The sequence below is a fragment of the Notothenia rossii genome (genome assembly GCF_949606895.1).
Source record: "Notothenia rossii genome assembly, chromosome: 8".
Lineage (NCBI taxonomy): Eukaryota > Metazoa > Chordata > Actinopteri > Perciformes > Nototheniidae > Notothenia > Notothenia rossii.
This window is the reverse complement of record NC_136906.1, coordinates 53,157,177-53,171,945: the sequence shown is the minus strand read 5'-3', so window position 1 is coordinate 53,171,945 and position 14,769 is coordinate 53,157,177. Positions and strand designations below refer to the sequence as shown.

The window sequence follows — 14,769 nt, the reverse complement described above, 5'->3', positions numbered from 1 at the left end:
CAACCCAAAAAACATGTTTTCCCCCAAAATAAAATTTGACAACAATCAATTTCATTAATGGGAGACCTTAAAGATAAGAAAAATCATTGTTGTCATTTTTTCTACCTCGGGTAGGGGTATCTCGAAAACTAAAGCCTTTTTTGAGGACTTGCTGCTGGACTATTAATCCCGGGGCCAGGGTTTATCACCAGCGGAGGTGCGGAGGTGCGGAGAAGCACGGAGGTACGCTGGCGAGATGAGCCGAGGATTCTGAGCTGGCGAGAGTTACCCGGTTGGAGCTTGTGTGCGTGGAAGCACGGGGAAAACACCGGCGAGGAGAGCCGGGGATCCAGAGCCGGCGAGAGTAGACAGGCTTGAGCCGGTGTGCGTGGAAGCACGGAGGAACACAGACGAGGGGTTGATGGCTGGACGTGGCAAGCAGAGGAGTAGTCAGACGGATACTGGACAGAGAGAGCACAAGTGAAAAAAAATTAAGTTATAATGAACTTGACTAAAGGTAAGGATTACACGAACACAGAGAGTATAGTTTAGCTACAGCTAATTTACCAAGTCGTATTACCAGCGTGGTGAAACGACGAACTGGTGAATACTGGATGGAGGAACCGGGTATATATGCAGGTGAAGGTGAGTAGTTGTAATCCGGATGATGAGCAACAGCTGAGGAGATGAGTTGGCGGGAAACAGAAGTGGGTCAGCCACGCCCAGCCAAGAAGACAGACAAACACAAAACAAAGGGGAGAAGAAGGAGGGAGAACTGCAAATCCTCACAGTACCCCCGCTTCAATGGGAGCCTCCTGGCGACCACCAGGCTTGTCAGGGTGTGCCCTGTGGAACTCCCTCACCATGACAGGGTCCATAATGCGTGACCGAGGCACCCAGCAATGTTCCTCCAGGTTGTAACCCTCCCAATCAACCAGGTATTGAAAGCCCCTGCTCCGGCGCCTGACATCCATGAGCCGACGCACTGTGTAAGCAGGATGGTCATCGACGACTCTGGGGGAGGAGGGGGAACGGTTGGAGGGCACAGGTCACTGGTGTGGACTGGCTTGATTTGGGACACATGAAACGTGGGATGAATCTTCATGGTACTGGGGAGCTTCAAGCGGACAGCAGAGGTGTTAATGATGCGCTCAATAAGGAAGGGGTCGAGAAACTGAGGGGACAGCTTTTTAGAGTCTGTGAGGAGGGAGATGTTCTTGGAAGACAACCAAACAGATTGTCCAGGGGTGTAAGGGGGAGCGGCATGTCTGTGACGGTTGGCTGACCGTTGGTTTTGTCCCTCCAAATCTTAAGGCCCCGTCGAATGTGTTGCTGGACGGAAGGAACTGCTAATTCACTCTCTTCCTCAGGAAACAGGGGAGGTTGGGAGGAGGCTTCAAAAGGTGAGACCAGTAGCTGAAGACGTGAGTGAATTGAAGGAGTACTCAACCCAAGGTAGAAGGGAGCTCCAGTTAGATTGATTGTGATTGGCAACACAGCGGAGAGTTGTTTCCAGGTCTCGATTGGCCCTTTCAGTTTGACCGTTTGACTGGGGATGGTAACCAGAGGTTAGACTGACAGATGCACCAAGTAAAAGACAGAAATTCTTCCAGACCTGAGAGGTGAACTGAGGGCCACGGTCGGGGACGATGTCAGCCGGGATTCCATGCAGGCGGAAAACATGCTGGGCGAGAAGTCTCCAGGGCTGAGGGGAGCTTGGGCAGAGCTACAAAATGGGCACATTTGGAGAAACGGTCAATAATGTTTAGAACAGTATTGTTTCCTTGTGAGGGAGGTAGGCCGGTGACACAATCTAGTGCTATGTGTGACCAGGGTCGACTAGGCATTGGAAGGGGCTGAAGCAATCCTGCAGGTCTCTGATGAGAGGCTTTGCTCCTAGCACATGTAGTACAGGCTGAAATGTACTCCTTAGTGTCCTTGTCCATTGTTGGCCACCAAAAATGTCTCCGGAGAAGGGAGAGTGTGCGGTTGGCCCTGGGTGATTGGCAAAACGGGAGCTGTGGACCCACTGCAGAACTTGGGAACGGACTGAGTTGGGGACAAACTGACGATTAGGCGGACCGCTACCAGGGTCAGGTTGCTCCAAAAGCGCCTCCCGGATCGAGTTACTGATCTCCCAGGTGAGGGCACCCACCACACAACGCCAGGGGAGAATAGAGTCCAAGGAGGTTACAGGACCCTCAGAAGGAAACGATCTGGACAGGGCATCAGGCTTAGCATTCTTCGAACCAGGGCGAAATGTCAGGGAGAAATTGAAACGACCAAAAAAGAGGGCCCATCTGGCTTGCCAGGAGTTTAGTCGTTTGGCTGACTGGATGTACTCGAAGTTCTTGTGGTCAGTCCAAACAAGAAAAGGCTGTTCACTGCCCTCAAGCCATTGTCGCCACTCCTCCAATGCCATCTTCACCGCCAGAAGTTCTCTGTTTCCCACATCATAATTTCTCTCAGCAGGAGAAAGACGATGAGAGAAAAAAGCACAAGGGTGAAGCTTATTGTCTGGCCCTGCAGTCTGGGACAGAACAGCGCCAACCCCAATGTTGGATGCATCTACCTAAACAACAAACTGCTTGCTTGAGTCCGGCCGGATGAGAATGGGGGCAGAAGTGAACAGGGAGTGGAGGAGAAGAAAGGCATTGTTAGCATCTGTTGTCCAGGAAAACTTGACTTTGACAGAAGTGAGACTGGAGAGTGGAGCTGCTACCTTGCTATAGTTCTTGATGAACCGGCGATAGAAGTTGGCAAAACCCAGGAACCTCTGCAGCTCCTTCCGAGTTGTGGGGACTGGCCACTCAGAGACAGCTAGAATCTTTCCTGGATCTGCCTCCAACTTGCCTTGCCTGATGATGTAACGAAGAAAACGGACTCGTTCCTGATGAAACTCGCATTTCTCAGCCTTGACGAACAGCTTGTTCTCAAGCAGCCACTGTAGAACCTGACTGACGTGGTCCTGATGTTCCTCCAGGCTCTTGGAAAAGATCAAAATGTCGTTGATGTAAACAAAAACGAATCGGTTGAGGAAATCTCGTAGGACATCATTTACAAGGGTCTGGAAAACAGCTGGGGCATTAGAGAGTCCAAAGGGCATGACGAGATATTCAAAGTGACCAAGGGGGGTGTTGAAGGCTGTCTTCCACTCATCTCCTTGGCAAATTCGAACCAAGTGGTATGCATTTCTGAGGTCGAGTTTGGAGAAGATGGTGGCACCTTGGAGAGGTTCAAAAGCTGAGTTAATCAGGGGAAGTGGATACTTGTTTTTAACTGTGATGTTATTTAACCTACAAAAGTCAATACAGGGTCGGAGTGATTTATCCTTCTTGTCCACGAAGAAAAACCCAGCACCCAGAGGGGAGGAAGAAGGACGAATTATTCCAGAAGCAAGGGAGTCACCGATATATTTCTCCATGGCCTCTCTCTCTGGTCGAGACAGATTATAAAGTCTGCTGGTAGGTAAAGGAGCCCCAGGTAGCAGATCGATGGGACAATCATAGGGGCGATGAGGAGGGAGAGAGAGAGCTTTATCCTTGTCGAAGACCCGACTCAGTTTGTGGTAAACCTCAGGAACACCAGATAAGTCTACATTAGCTGAGACACATGGAGCAGGCATAGGGTCTACAGCAGTGGTCGCCAACCAGTCGATCGCGATTGACCGGTCGATCGCGAGTGTGGTGCGGGTAGATCGCGGACCGTTAAAAAAAAAAGTAACAAAAGAAAGAAAAATGTAATTAAAATAATGTTTGAAAAATACGTTTTTAGATGTAAACCTATCATCCACCACCCCGTTAGCAGGTGCCACTTGATTGACGTATATTTGAGACACTTCAATAATATAATACATTAACCGTGAACCTCATCATGACACAAGAGACAACGGCAGGACTGTAATTTCCCGTGTTCACTGAACGCAACAGAGGCAAGCCACCACACGAATCAGAGAGTTGCATGGAAATACACGTGTGCTTGTGTCATTCAAGCTCGGCTGTGTGTGTGTGGCAATAGCGCATTTAGTGTGATGGAGGGAGGGAGAGAGGGAGAGAGAGGGACAGGTGCTAGCGGGGACCGTGATGTTAGCATCTGGTTAGCTAGCTGCACTAACTAACTGACGGACATAAGGAGCTGTTTCCACAACAAGCTGGAGGAGGGTCCTCTCCTGTCAGACTGAGGGGCTCAGGTGAGCTAAAGGACTCTCTGAGTGTTTAGAACGGTTTTGTCACAAATTATTCAAAAGATTATTTCCACGGCACACCTTCATATGATCATTATAGTTATACAAACAATAAGAGAAGAAATGAAAAACAGGTATGAAATAGCCTACTATACAGTATGTCAGTAAAACAAGAATACAGTTTAAAAGGGGAGTGATTTGTAAAATATCCATAAAGAAAAAGAAAATCTGTTTACAGTTCTGTTTCATATGGGTGCTGAGAGAGGTATCCATAGAACTCTTCATGTTGCTCTCAAAGTGCACCAGATTGATGCTTTCAACTTCAATATTTAAAAAAATATCTTCCCGGGGGAGCATCCCCCTGGACCCCCCTAGAGGAGGTGAGGACCCCCCTAGAGGAGGTGAGGTCCGCACCCCAATAACACTTTACCCCTGCCTATATGCCGTGAGCTGATTATGGAGCCTTCATTGTAACAGTAATTCAGATGCAATTAGCCTATATAAAAGGCCTCAAATTGGAAGCACTGTCTGGGCCGTCTTTTTCACTCAATTCTGCAATAGGTAGATCTCGCCTTTCACCTAGGCCGAGGTCGGTGATCTTGGGCTTAAAAAGGTTGGTGACCACTGGTCTACAGGAACGGGAGGCACAGCAGACTGTAAACAGTTAAGGTGGCACGACTGATTCCATTCTATGATTCTTCCTCCTGCCCAATCAATATGCGGATTGTGGGTGCAAAGCCATGGGTAACCAAAAACCAAAGGGGTTGCAGGGGCGGAAATAACCTTAAATTGAATTTCTTCTCTGTGATTTCCAGAAATTAACAGGGTTACGGGTTGAGTCTGCTGTGTAACCCTTGAAATGCTTTTACCATTTAAGGCATAAGCAGTCAAAGGTTCCAGTAATGTTTCCAAGTTTAGACCCAGCTGCTTGGCTAGTTCAAAGTCCACAAAACTGTCCTCAGCACCAGAGTCAATGAGGGCAGAGAGGGGCAAGGTCTGAGAGTTAGCACAAAGTCTGGCAGGAATCAGAAAACGGCTCAAAGTTGGGGCTACAATAGGTGTAGGTTGTGGACTCGTCAAGACCCCCAAATTCACTGACGAGCCCCTGCGTTTGGGCGGACAGGACAGCCAGAAAGGAGATGCCCAACTTTACCACAATACAGGCACTCTCCAGACCTCATACGTCGAAGGCGCTCCTCAGGGGATAATCTGGCTCGTCCCAACTGCATTGCTTCCTCCTTAGCAAAGGTGGGCACGCGAGGTGGTGAGGTGAAGCCAGAAGGTCTGGATTGGGAGGGGGCAAACTGGGGTGAGATGTTTGGCTTACTTGGCAAAGCAAAATGTGAACGCTGCGCTCGCTCCGCACGGCGCTCCCACAGCTGGCTGTTGAGACGAAACACCAAGGAGATTAAGGATTGGAGGTCAGCAGGCTCATCCCTCAGCCTGTACTCCTACAAAAAACGACCAAATAGGTCGATTGTTTAAGCAGTGTTGATCACGATATTACGACCCATAGCCACGTAGCTTTCCCCCTATTCATTTCTAGCAGCAGTTTATTACGACCTTTTGTCACGTTTTGTCACGATCGTAATCCCGTGAACTTTAACCTTGCGCATCAATAAAAGTGCGACGAGCCAAGAAGATGAAGATGAAGAAGAAGAAGATGAAGAAGAAGAAGAAGAATTGTTAAAGAGCGTCAGAGCTTTACAAGTGGTAAATCTGATTTCTGTATTTCATTTGATTTGTTTACGCTTTTAATTAATCCTGTCGTTTTTCTACTAATCATGTTTAACCACGATATTTCAGTTTTACGTTTTAGGGCTGGCCCGTGGCATAGGCAGTATAGGCGAATGCTTGTTGTTAGCAATAGCATGGCTGTAAAGGTTAGCGCTTAGCTTATATGCGCTAACGGATATGTATTGCAATATAAGAAGGTTCGTCTACAACAAGTTGTAGGGAGAGTTTTCTCCTTGGCACAAAAGGAGCTAAAATCTTGCCTAAAAACAAAACCCTTGGTAGCACGTGACATAACACATAACAATGGCAAAAGTATGTATATTCAGCTAACCAGACCAGGACATGATATGACCGTAAACAATGCGAAAGGAAATGGCATTTTAATAATAATAATAATAATAATAATAGTTGACATTTACATGGCGCTTTTCATAATGCACACACTTTTTTTTTCTTCTAAATGTCACCTAACATGTTGCATTAATGATAGTTAGGGTAAGTTCAACACTTGAATATCATCAGGTCATAGTTGTTTTACTACTTTAAACATTCGCTAATTCAACTTAAGTTTTGTGAAAGCATCACATCTAGTTAAAAAGAGAAATATATTTCCCTGTAATTACTGATTTACCTGGGACTTGATTGATTTTGGTGCCTGTAGTTTTATTTTGGCAAATGCTTATTTATGAAGCAACAATTAAATTACATGGCAGCACAGCTAATCTGAGTTCATCTGTTTGGTTTTTTTCAGGTCATCTATCAATTCAATTATTTGAAGTAGCCTATTATCATAAAAAAATCAACGGTTCTTTTCAGAGCCATATTCCTCTTCCTACTCTCTTTCACCCCTCTCGTTTTCTTGTCTTTTTCTTCCTCCCTGTATGTCAGTTCATCCTTTGTTTGTTGTTGCCCTTTTTATCCTCACTTAAAAATGGCATCCAAGCAACTGAATGAATGGCTAGAGATAGGGAATGCCCTCGCAGATGAGTTGGCAAATAAGGCAAGTACAACATTATCCAAATATGTATTATAACATTTACTCAAATGATAAAAGACACACACATTACAAAGATGTGTGTGCAACAATTAAGGGAAATATATAATCTCTTTTATATATTTATATATTAAGATACCAAAGAAACCAAAGAAAATAACGCAAGGATCAAATGTTTCCTGGAGGAAGAGGGACCTGGATGGGAACATTATAGCCCAACATTGGAATAAGAATCGATCTGGTCTGTAAAATATAATCTAGTTCTAGTGTTTCATTAAGTTTTAATGTCGTTGGTCGGTCCACAATAATGTTTCCCATATCATCGTACTTTGTTTTATGCAGTTAAACCTTCCAGCTCTCAGGAGTCCCCAGAGGTCGAGGAGACACATGAGATTCCTCTACAGGTCCCAAGTCTTGGTATGCACAATGAATTCTTAAATTATCCTTCAACTTGAAATGTAGGTAATTGTTTTTAGTATGTAATAGCTTTGTTCATGATACATTGTAAAGTGAAAAGCCATGTATGGAATATCTTTTTTTAATTAAACTAAATTCCATGATTTGTTTTATATTTTGTTATTTTAGATCAACATCTTCAGACACTGAGAAACCTGTTGGGTTCTCTCACTGTCCCTGCATCATCAGAAGAAACACCCACTGCATCAACATGGACCCAAAGACAGTTGAAACGTGAACAAAAATTCAGAGCTGCAATGCCAGAGCTCCTTAATTTGAAATTGGCTGCAGAGATTGTCACTACACGTTCCTGTCTCCAATGCAAAACTGCTGATGCTGTGGTCCGGTGCTTGGACTGTGTTCCACCAGGAACTCCCTTTCTTTGTCCGGCATGTGACCCTATTATCCATGGTAAACATGTCTTCCATGACAGGGAAGCCATGTTTGATGGGTTTTACAGACCTATTCCTCCCACATCCTTAGTGGTTGTGCATGAAAGTGGCCAATATGGACTCTGTGAACAAGGTGGGTTCAAATAATGTATTACATATTCCCTTACCATGGTTTCCTAATGTGCACTACATATACAGCGGCATCATTTTCACCATGTCGGAAGTTTGCTTTAACTGTTAAAATGTCTCAATTTGTATTGACTACATGTCCTAATATGTCCTAACATGCATATGAATCTCTGAAATTGTCTTTGCTGCAGTGTGTCTGCTTCCAATTCCTCCACCATCCCAAATCTGCTTCTGTGGTCCAAGCCAAGATTTCACCATCATCCCAGGAAAGCAGACCGTGTTGGTGACTATCATTGGTTTGTTGCCACCAGAAGACGATCAAGCAGAAATAGAGGATTACTATTATACTTTCGTCCTACATTGCATAGATAGCTGTCAAATTGCACATTTATATTTTTTCTCAGGTCCATACAACGTTCGTCTGCCTTCTGTGTGCTGTCCAATTTGTTCCGCCAAATGGTCCCCGAGCATAGGTGACTTGCTGGGATACAAATACTGGCCAGCAACCGACAGCTGCAAAATTATTTTTAAGTTTGATGTGTTCACATCATTCGAGCAAATGACATTGGCCAGCCCAGCATTATCCCAACAAGTATTTATAAAAATGCTTGAACATCGATCGTTTTCCACAGGAAGGGTAAGAATAAAATGTGTTTTTCAAGATTTTTGAATACCAAACTTTTAATTAACCAAATGAATACCATTCTTGTTTCCAGACAGGCAGAATCTGTAGCGATACCTTCCACAGAGTCTTTCGGGAGTTTGCCTTCTGTAATTACAGACAAGAAGATCTGTGCCTGGTGGAGCCCTTTAAATGCCCAGCATGCACACCTGACATGCTGGCTATTGCTGTAGATGGCAATAGAAAGCATTATCGCTTCAAGAAGTCCAGAGGGTCAGTGAAATCATATTCTCATTTTAGTTGTTGTTTTATTGACTAAGCTGAATGTCTTTGCTGAAATGTTTAACTTTCCCCAACTCTGCAATTTCTTTTCCAAAGTTTGTAGACCATCAGAAAACAATAGTTGGTTTGAAATTACACATAATTATATAAATCCAATTCATAAACATTATTTTATATGACGCCTGTAAAGTTAACTCAACTTTAAAATGTTAAATGGTTGACGTTAGTTGGATATGTTGGAGCTAAGAACCAGTTTTGGATATAATCGCTTCATGAAAAATGTATTAAATTGCCCAGGAACCTTTTTCTATGCCTTCCTCTGCCCTATTACATGCCCAGCAATATAAAGGATGTACTTTTATTTTTACCTTTTTACAAGAAGTCAGTAAACTTTTCACTAATGTTAAATAATGGTGACAAAAGACTTTACACAGAATTACAGATCAAATTCACAAAGACCTTTTCCACATTTATGAAAATGTTATGGCAAAAGCAAATTGGCCACATTAAATAGAGGACACAATCAAACTTATGTATGTATGATAATGTTGCTTACAATTTCTTTCTCGAATTTCGCAGGACAGATGAACCGTCTCTATTTGATGGACTGTTCATTGCCCAGGACAGTAAAGTGTCTGCCTTTGTCGATAAAATCAGGAGCCAGATGACGATTGTAAGAATCTATTCAATCCCCTAACCCTTTATTTATTTTTCTTAGCACAGGGTTAAATGTAACAGATTGTGTCTATTTCAGAAAAGTGGTCGTGATGTTTGTGGACCGGCAACATTCACAGCTTGCAGAGAAACCTCACACAAGTCCAGGGCCAAGGTGGATGAGGAAGGCCTGCAAATAGCTGTGTGCAGACATGGCATCTTGCTACAAGGCCAAAATCACTACCGTGGTGAAATATATGCCTACCCAATGTTCCTGCAGAAGGAGCTGGCTGAAGTTGCGAATGCAACATTCTTTTGTATGGATGTTGCCTGCAGGTAGTTATAACTATTGCAAAATTGGAAGTGTTTGTGGGAAACGTGTTATCTATTTAATTCTTGCACATCCAGTAGATATAAAGCAAAAAAAGCATTCATTTGGATAAATGCTGATGTTGGTTACAAGGATTGTACTGGTAATTTTAAGGACCTGGTTTATCTTTTTACTATTATGCCATCATGCAACTGGAAAAGCTAATTGATTTTGTCATTACAGGTACTGGCCTTATTTGGAGAAGATGGCAGAAAAGTTGCCTGAGCTCCAACCACTTACAGAGATGAAACCTTTTCTCTCTGTAATGCACGCCAAGGCCCACACAGGCAAATGCGAGGTACAGTATGCAAGTTAAACATTTGTGTCACTAGATTCAAATGTTTTACAAATTGTAGTGCACATAAGAATACCATGTAGTATATTTTATTCAAGCCTGTGGAATAATTGTAATAGTTACAAATGTTGACAAAATTGTTACAAAACAGACTGTCACAAGGATAGGCTTCCAAAACCCATTATGTTTATTTTAGTAAATATATCCGCACTGTAGAAATAATGAATGAACAGAGCTTCAAATAACTGCAGTTGTGACATTGTAGTTCAAAGCATAATTCAATCTCAGAACATTTTAACTTTCTGAAATTGCTCCTGACACTGATGTTAACTAAAGATGTACAGTACAAGAAATTATAATATTGAACTAAATAGCTAGATCTCATTGTTTATGATTCTGAGCAGGTCAAGTGGGGTGGCAGAAGCCAGGAAGGAGCTGGAAATACTGTCGGCGAGGAAGTGGAACAGGTTAACAGCTTCCTCTCAAGGGCAGCTCTGACAACAAAATAAATGACCAAATCAGGTTGGTAGAGAAAAACAAATAGTTTTAAGTAGTGCCACATTGTAAAGCTCATATGAATTTTCATGTTTTTGTGTTTACAGCTAGAGCAGATATGATAACCGTGCTGGCTATGCAATGGAACCACAGGACGGTGGAGAATCTCCACAAGACACTCTCAAAGAGATTTGTCAAAGTAAGACGTCCATGCTGCATTTCAAAATGTATATTAAGAATATCCGAGTTTCTTGTTGTAGTAATTTAACACCATCCTTAGCTACATGTTGTTGAATTGAATGTATTTTGCAATCATTTAATTATGATGGTGCTGCCATGGCACACTGTTCTGCCAAGAGAGTCTCTGTTCTGTTTGTTTTTAATAAAGCACTATAGGTTGATTCATCTGAATTTCTGGATAATAATAATAATAATAATAATAATAATAATAATGTTAATCCTGCTTGATCTTGAAAAAAAAGGGACACTAAGGTGATACTTGCCAACCTTGAAGAGAAGGTGTTTAGCATTTCATGTTGTTGTCTGGTCAGTTAATGTGCATAAAGGAATTCAGTAAAAAACAACCTTCTCAACCAACTGGAACGCAGATTCACTTTTTCCTTTTAAACATTCTAAACAGACTACACAGAGAGCACAAACTGAAGTGGACAATCTTGAGAGTCTCAAGCAAGAGCTGAACATCTCCCTGGAGGACACGGAGCAGTGGGTGTTGGAGGTCAAGCAATGGGCAGCCACTGGTATGTTATATGATCACTGTGGTATAGATTTGGTTCCATATTTCCAAACATTTGGCTTCATGTTTTATGATTACACCTTGTTGTTTCTGTTTTCAAGAGAAACATGGAGCCCAGAGTAGCCAGGAGGAGCTCCAGAGAGAAATAGATGAAATTATTTATTCCCTCCGAAGAAAGAAACACGACCTCTATCGACAAAATGGTATTTATTATTACGTTATCTAGAAACAATATTTGTTCCTTGTTGTTGTTGTTTGTATTACTAATATTAGTTTATTTGTATTTTGTTTTACTTTACAGACAGCAACCAAACAAGGCAACGCAAACGGAGAAGACTGACAGAGCTCAAGAAGAAACTCAGAGAGAGGATACTGCAGTACAACACCATTGATGCCTGTTCAGAGAAAATTGACACAGAAGCAGCATGCGGTCTGTCTGAGGATGTCATTCTGCCGTGGGAGGCGCAAGGAGATGGTAAGAAACAACTTGTTTTTGTTTGCCCTAGATATTCCATAAATTCAGTTGAAGTACTAGAATACAATCACCAATGTAAGACAGAGCTATCAACATAGGTGTCACAAATCATCATGATCACAACAAATCATTTTGAAATAATTATATTGAAAGGTCTGTATGATGTTGCCCTATCAAGTCTTAATAGTCTAGTCTCACTGGGACAGGCACATCTATGGAAACAGTAAAACCCTTCCTGAACACCCTGAACTGCATACTAATGTTGAATCTCAAGACATACTGAATGTAATTCTGCCAACATAGACAGAATTGAAAAAATTCAGCAAGCGGCGAGGTTGAATTTCTTTTTACCAGATTTTAAGGTTTTGGTCAATTTAAGTTAAAAAGATTGAATACAAACTGATATTATTTGTTTTATTAGCCTTACCATTGTTGTTGTTATATTTTGTGTTTTTTCAATTATAGTGGTGAACCTGCGCACAAAGAGGCGACTTATTGACCAGGTTATGCTGGTCAGGCATATGGAAGAGGAGAAAGTCATCATTGTGAAGGAGATGACCCAGCATTGTCAAAATCAGAGGCAGGCACTGGACAAACTGGACCACCTCCTTCATCAGACAAAAGACGACATCAGGAACCAAAGTATATTCCACAAATACCGATTTATAACATTTGCCACTGCCCCCCTCCCAGTGTCAAATGTCTATCACTGAATAGCACCTGTAATGATTGCATTTTTTCTGAATCACAAAATCTTTTTAGCTAATATACAGCCTCGGAGTTAAACATTAAAATTGCTTATATGCAACCAACATCAATGCTAACTAAAAGTTACCTTACATAGACTGTCATTTTGTCTTTTTATTTTAGTTTCTCCAAGCGATATAACAGAAGAGGGATACAGGGGACTGCACTGCTGTATTTTACACCATCAATATCTTCTGGAGCAGAAACTGAGCAGAGTCACCAGCACCTACAGCTGTATTGGCTCGGACTCGTCTTTTCTCATGATGGAGGAAGACATTGAAGACGGTAATGAGGACGACGAACAGGACGGTGATGAGGACGGTGATGAGGACAACGAACAAGACGGTGATGAGGACAACTAACAGGACGGTGATGAGGACAACAAACAGGACAACGAACAGGACTTAACAAGTCTATTGTGTTGTATGCATGTCAACGTATTAAAACCAGTATTACGATTGAATGGCTTGTTTATTACCTTTTTTTTTATATGATCCTGCTTTGCATTTACTATGTCTGGTATACTAACTATGCCATTAGCAGTTATCAGTCACCTTCAGATCCGAGTTACCTCGAGGGCCGGAGGTTCCCCACCCCTGGTATAAGGTTTTGGTGATCACCCTTATTATCATCATGTCATTTAATCATGATCTGTTTAATTAGCCAATGCTTACATCCAAAGAATGTGTCTAGACTTTACTCCTACAGACACACACTAACAATACAAATTGAGCTCAGTAATACACTCACGAGCCACTTAATTAGGTACACCTTGCTAGGATGGGTTGGACCCCCATCTGCTTTCAGAACTGCATTAAGTCTTCATGGCATAGATTAAACAAGGTACTGGAAGCATTCCTCAGAGATTTTGCTCAATATTGACCTGATCGCATCACGCAGTTGCTGGAGATTTGTCGGCTGCACATCCATGACGCAAATCTCTGGTTCACCACATCCCAATGGTGCACTGTAGGATTTGGATCTGATGACTGTGGACTGTGACATTTGAGTAAAATTCATTGTCATGTTCAAGAAACCAGTTGGAGAATATTTGAGCTTTGTGACACGGGGAGTTATCCTGCTTTTAAGTAGCCATCAGAAGATTGGAACACTGTTGTCATAAAGGCATGGACATGGTCAGCACAACCCGGTATCACGGCAAGACGTGAACATGTGACGATTTACCATGATGGGAGACGTGAAGCTGTCACGATTTCATCCCTTCAAACGTGAAAATTACACAGTATTGTTAACGTGGCCCAACCAGTGGAGATATACCCGGAAATGCCAAGCAAATGCTACCCCGACGGTCGGTTGTTATTATTATCAATATTAATATAATAATGATTTGATTTGTAATAGTCACACTCAATTTCGCCAATTTTCTTGTTGCCCCAGCTGGTCGGCACCTCTTTTAGCAGATACAAAGGCTACATTCATTTATTAAATCGATGTGTGTGGATGTGGAATTAACGGACGTGACGTTGCACGATTGCGTTACCAGGCAACAGCTTCGGTTCACGTTAATTTATAAACTCTTCAACTCGAACCGTAGTTATATTTTAAAACATTTTAGAAAGCCTCACGAAATACTTTAATGTACATTTTAATTTAAATGTGAAGGAATGTGTGTATAACGAAATACATCCGTCAAAAACAATACCGGAAACAGACGTAGGCAAGATCCTCGGTTATGGCTAGAAAGGATCCGTCTAGTGTAAATATGACGTCACGTTCTCGTTGTAACTCTCGTTGTAATCGGAGCGGCTCGGAAACACATCTACAGCAGTAACATGATGCAACATACACATTAATGCAGCAGCAATATTAATAGAGAAACATCAGACATAATAGTAAAACACTGCAAGGGAACATTTTATTGCACCAGGAGCTATCTTGGGACTTTTACTGCGACAACTATGACTTGCCTGTGAATAAAAAATAAACCATAGTGTTGGTGATCTGCAGTGTTGTCATTCTTCTTTGAACACCAGCAAGACCGCTTTTCAACAATCACACTCCCTGTCATTGACATAATTAATAGATAGTTTAGCTTCTCACCATCATTTGCTGTGGCCAACTGATGTTAACGATCATAACTGAAAGGCTGCCTGCCAAACGTAGACATTCAGCCACGTGACATTCAGCCGAACTCTCGCGAGAGTTTTACACAAGACGGATCCTTTCTAGACATAACCAAGATCC

The 14,769-nt window shown here is 42.4% G+C and overlaps 1 protein-coding gene and 1 long non-coding RNA gene across 2 annotated transcripts; both read left to right on the top strand.

Annotated features, from left to right (window-relative positions):
* The first annotated feature begins 6,733 nt into the window (after positions 1-6,733).
* LOC307016112 lies at positions 6,734-9,574 on the top strand. Its single transcript, XR_013801768.1, has 5 exons — positions 6,734-7,134; positions 7,236-7,310; positions 7,479-7,874; positions 8,062-8,765; positions 9,354-9,574. It is a non-coding gene; the product is annotated as an uncharacterized lncRNA (long non-coding RNA).
* A 151-nt stretch (positions 9,575-9,725) lies between these two features.
* LOC307016111 (uncharacterized protein) lies at positions 9,726-13,001 on the top strand. Its single transcript, XM_079645142.1, has 9 exons — positions 9,726-9,764; positions 9,982-10,096; positions 10,498-10,615; positions 10,696-10,787; positions 11,229-11,346; positions 11,444-11,545; positions 11,644-11,817; positions 12,283-12,459; positions 12,688-13,001. The coding sequence occupies exons 3-9, from the start codon at positions 10,603-10,605 to the stop codon at positions 12,924-12,926; spliced, it is 915 nt and encodes a 304-aa protein (XP_079501268.1). The 5' UTR covers positions 9,726-9,764; positions 9,982-10,096; positions 10,498-10,602; the 3' UTR covers positions 12,927-13,001.
* Positions 13,002-14,769: the final 1,768 nt, after the last annotated feature.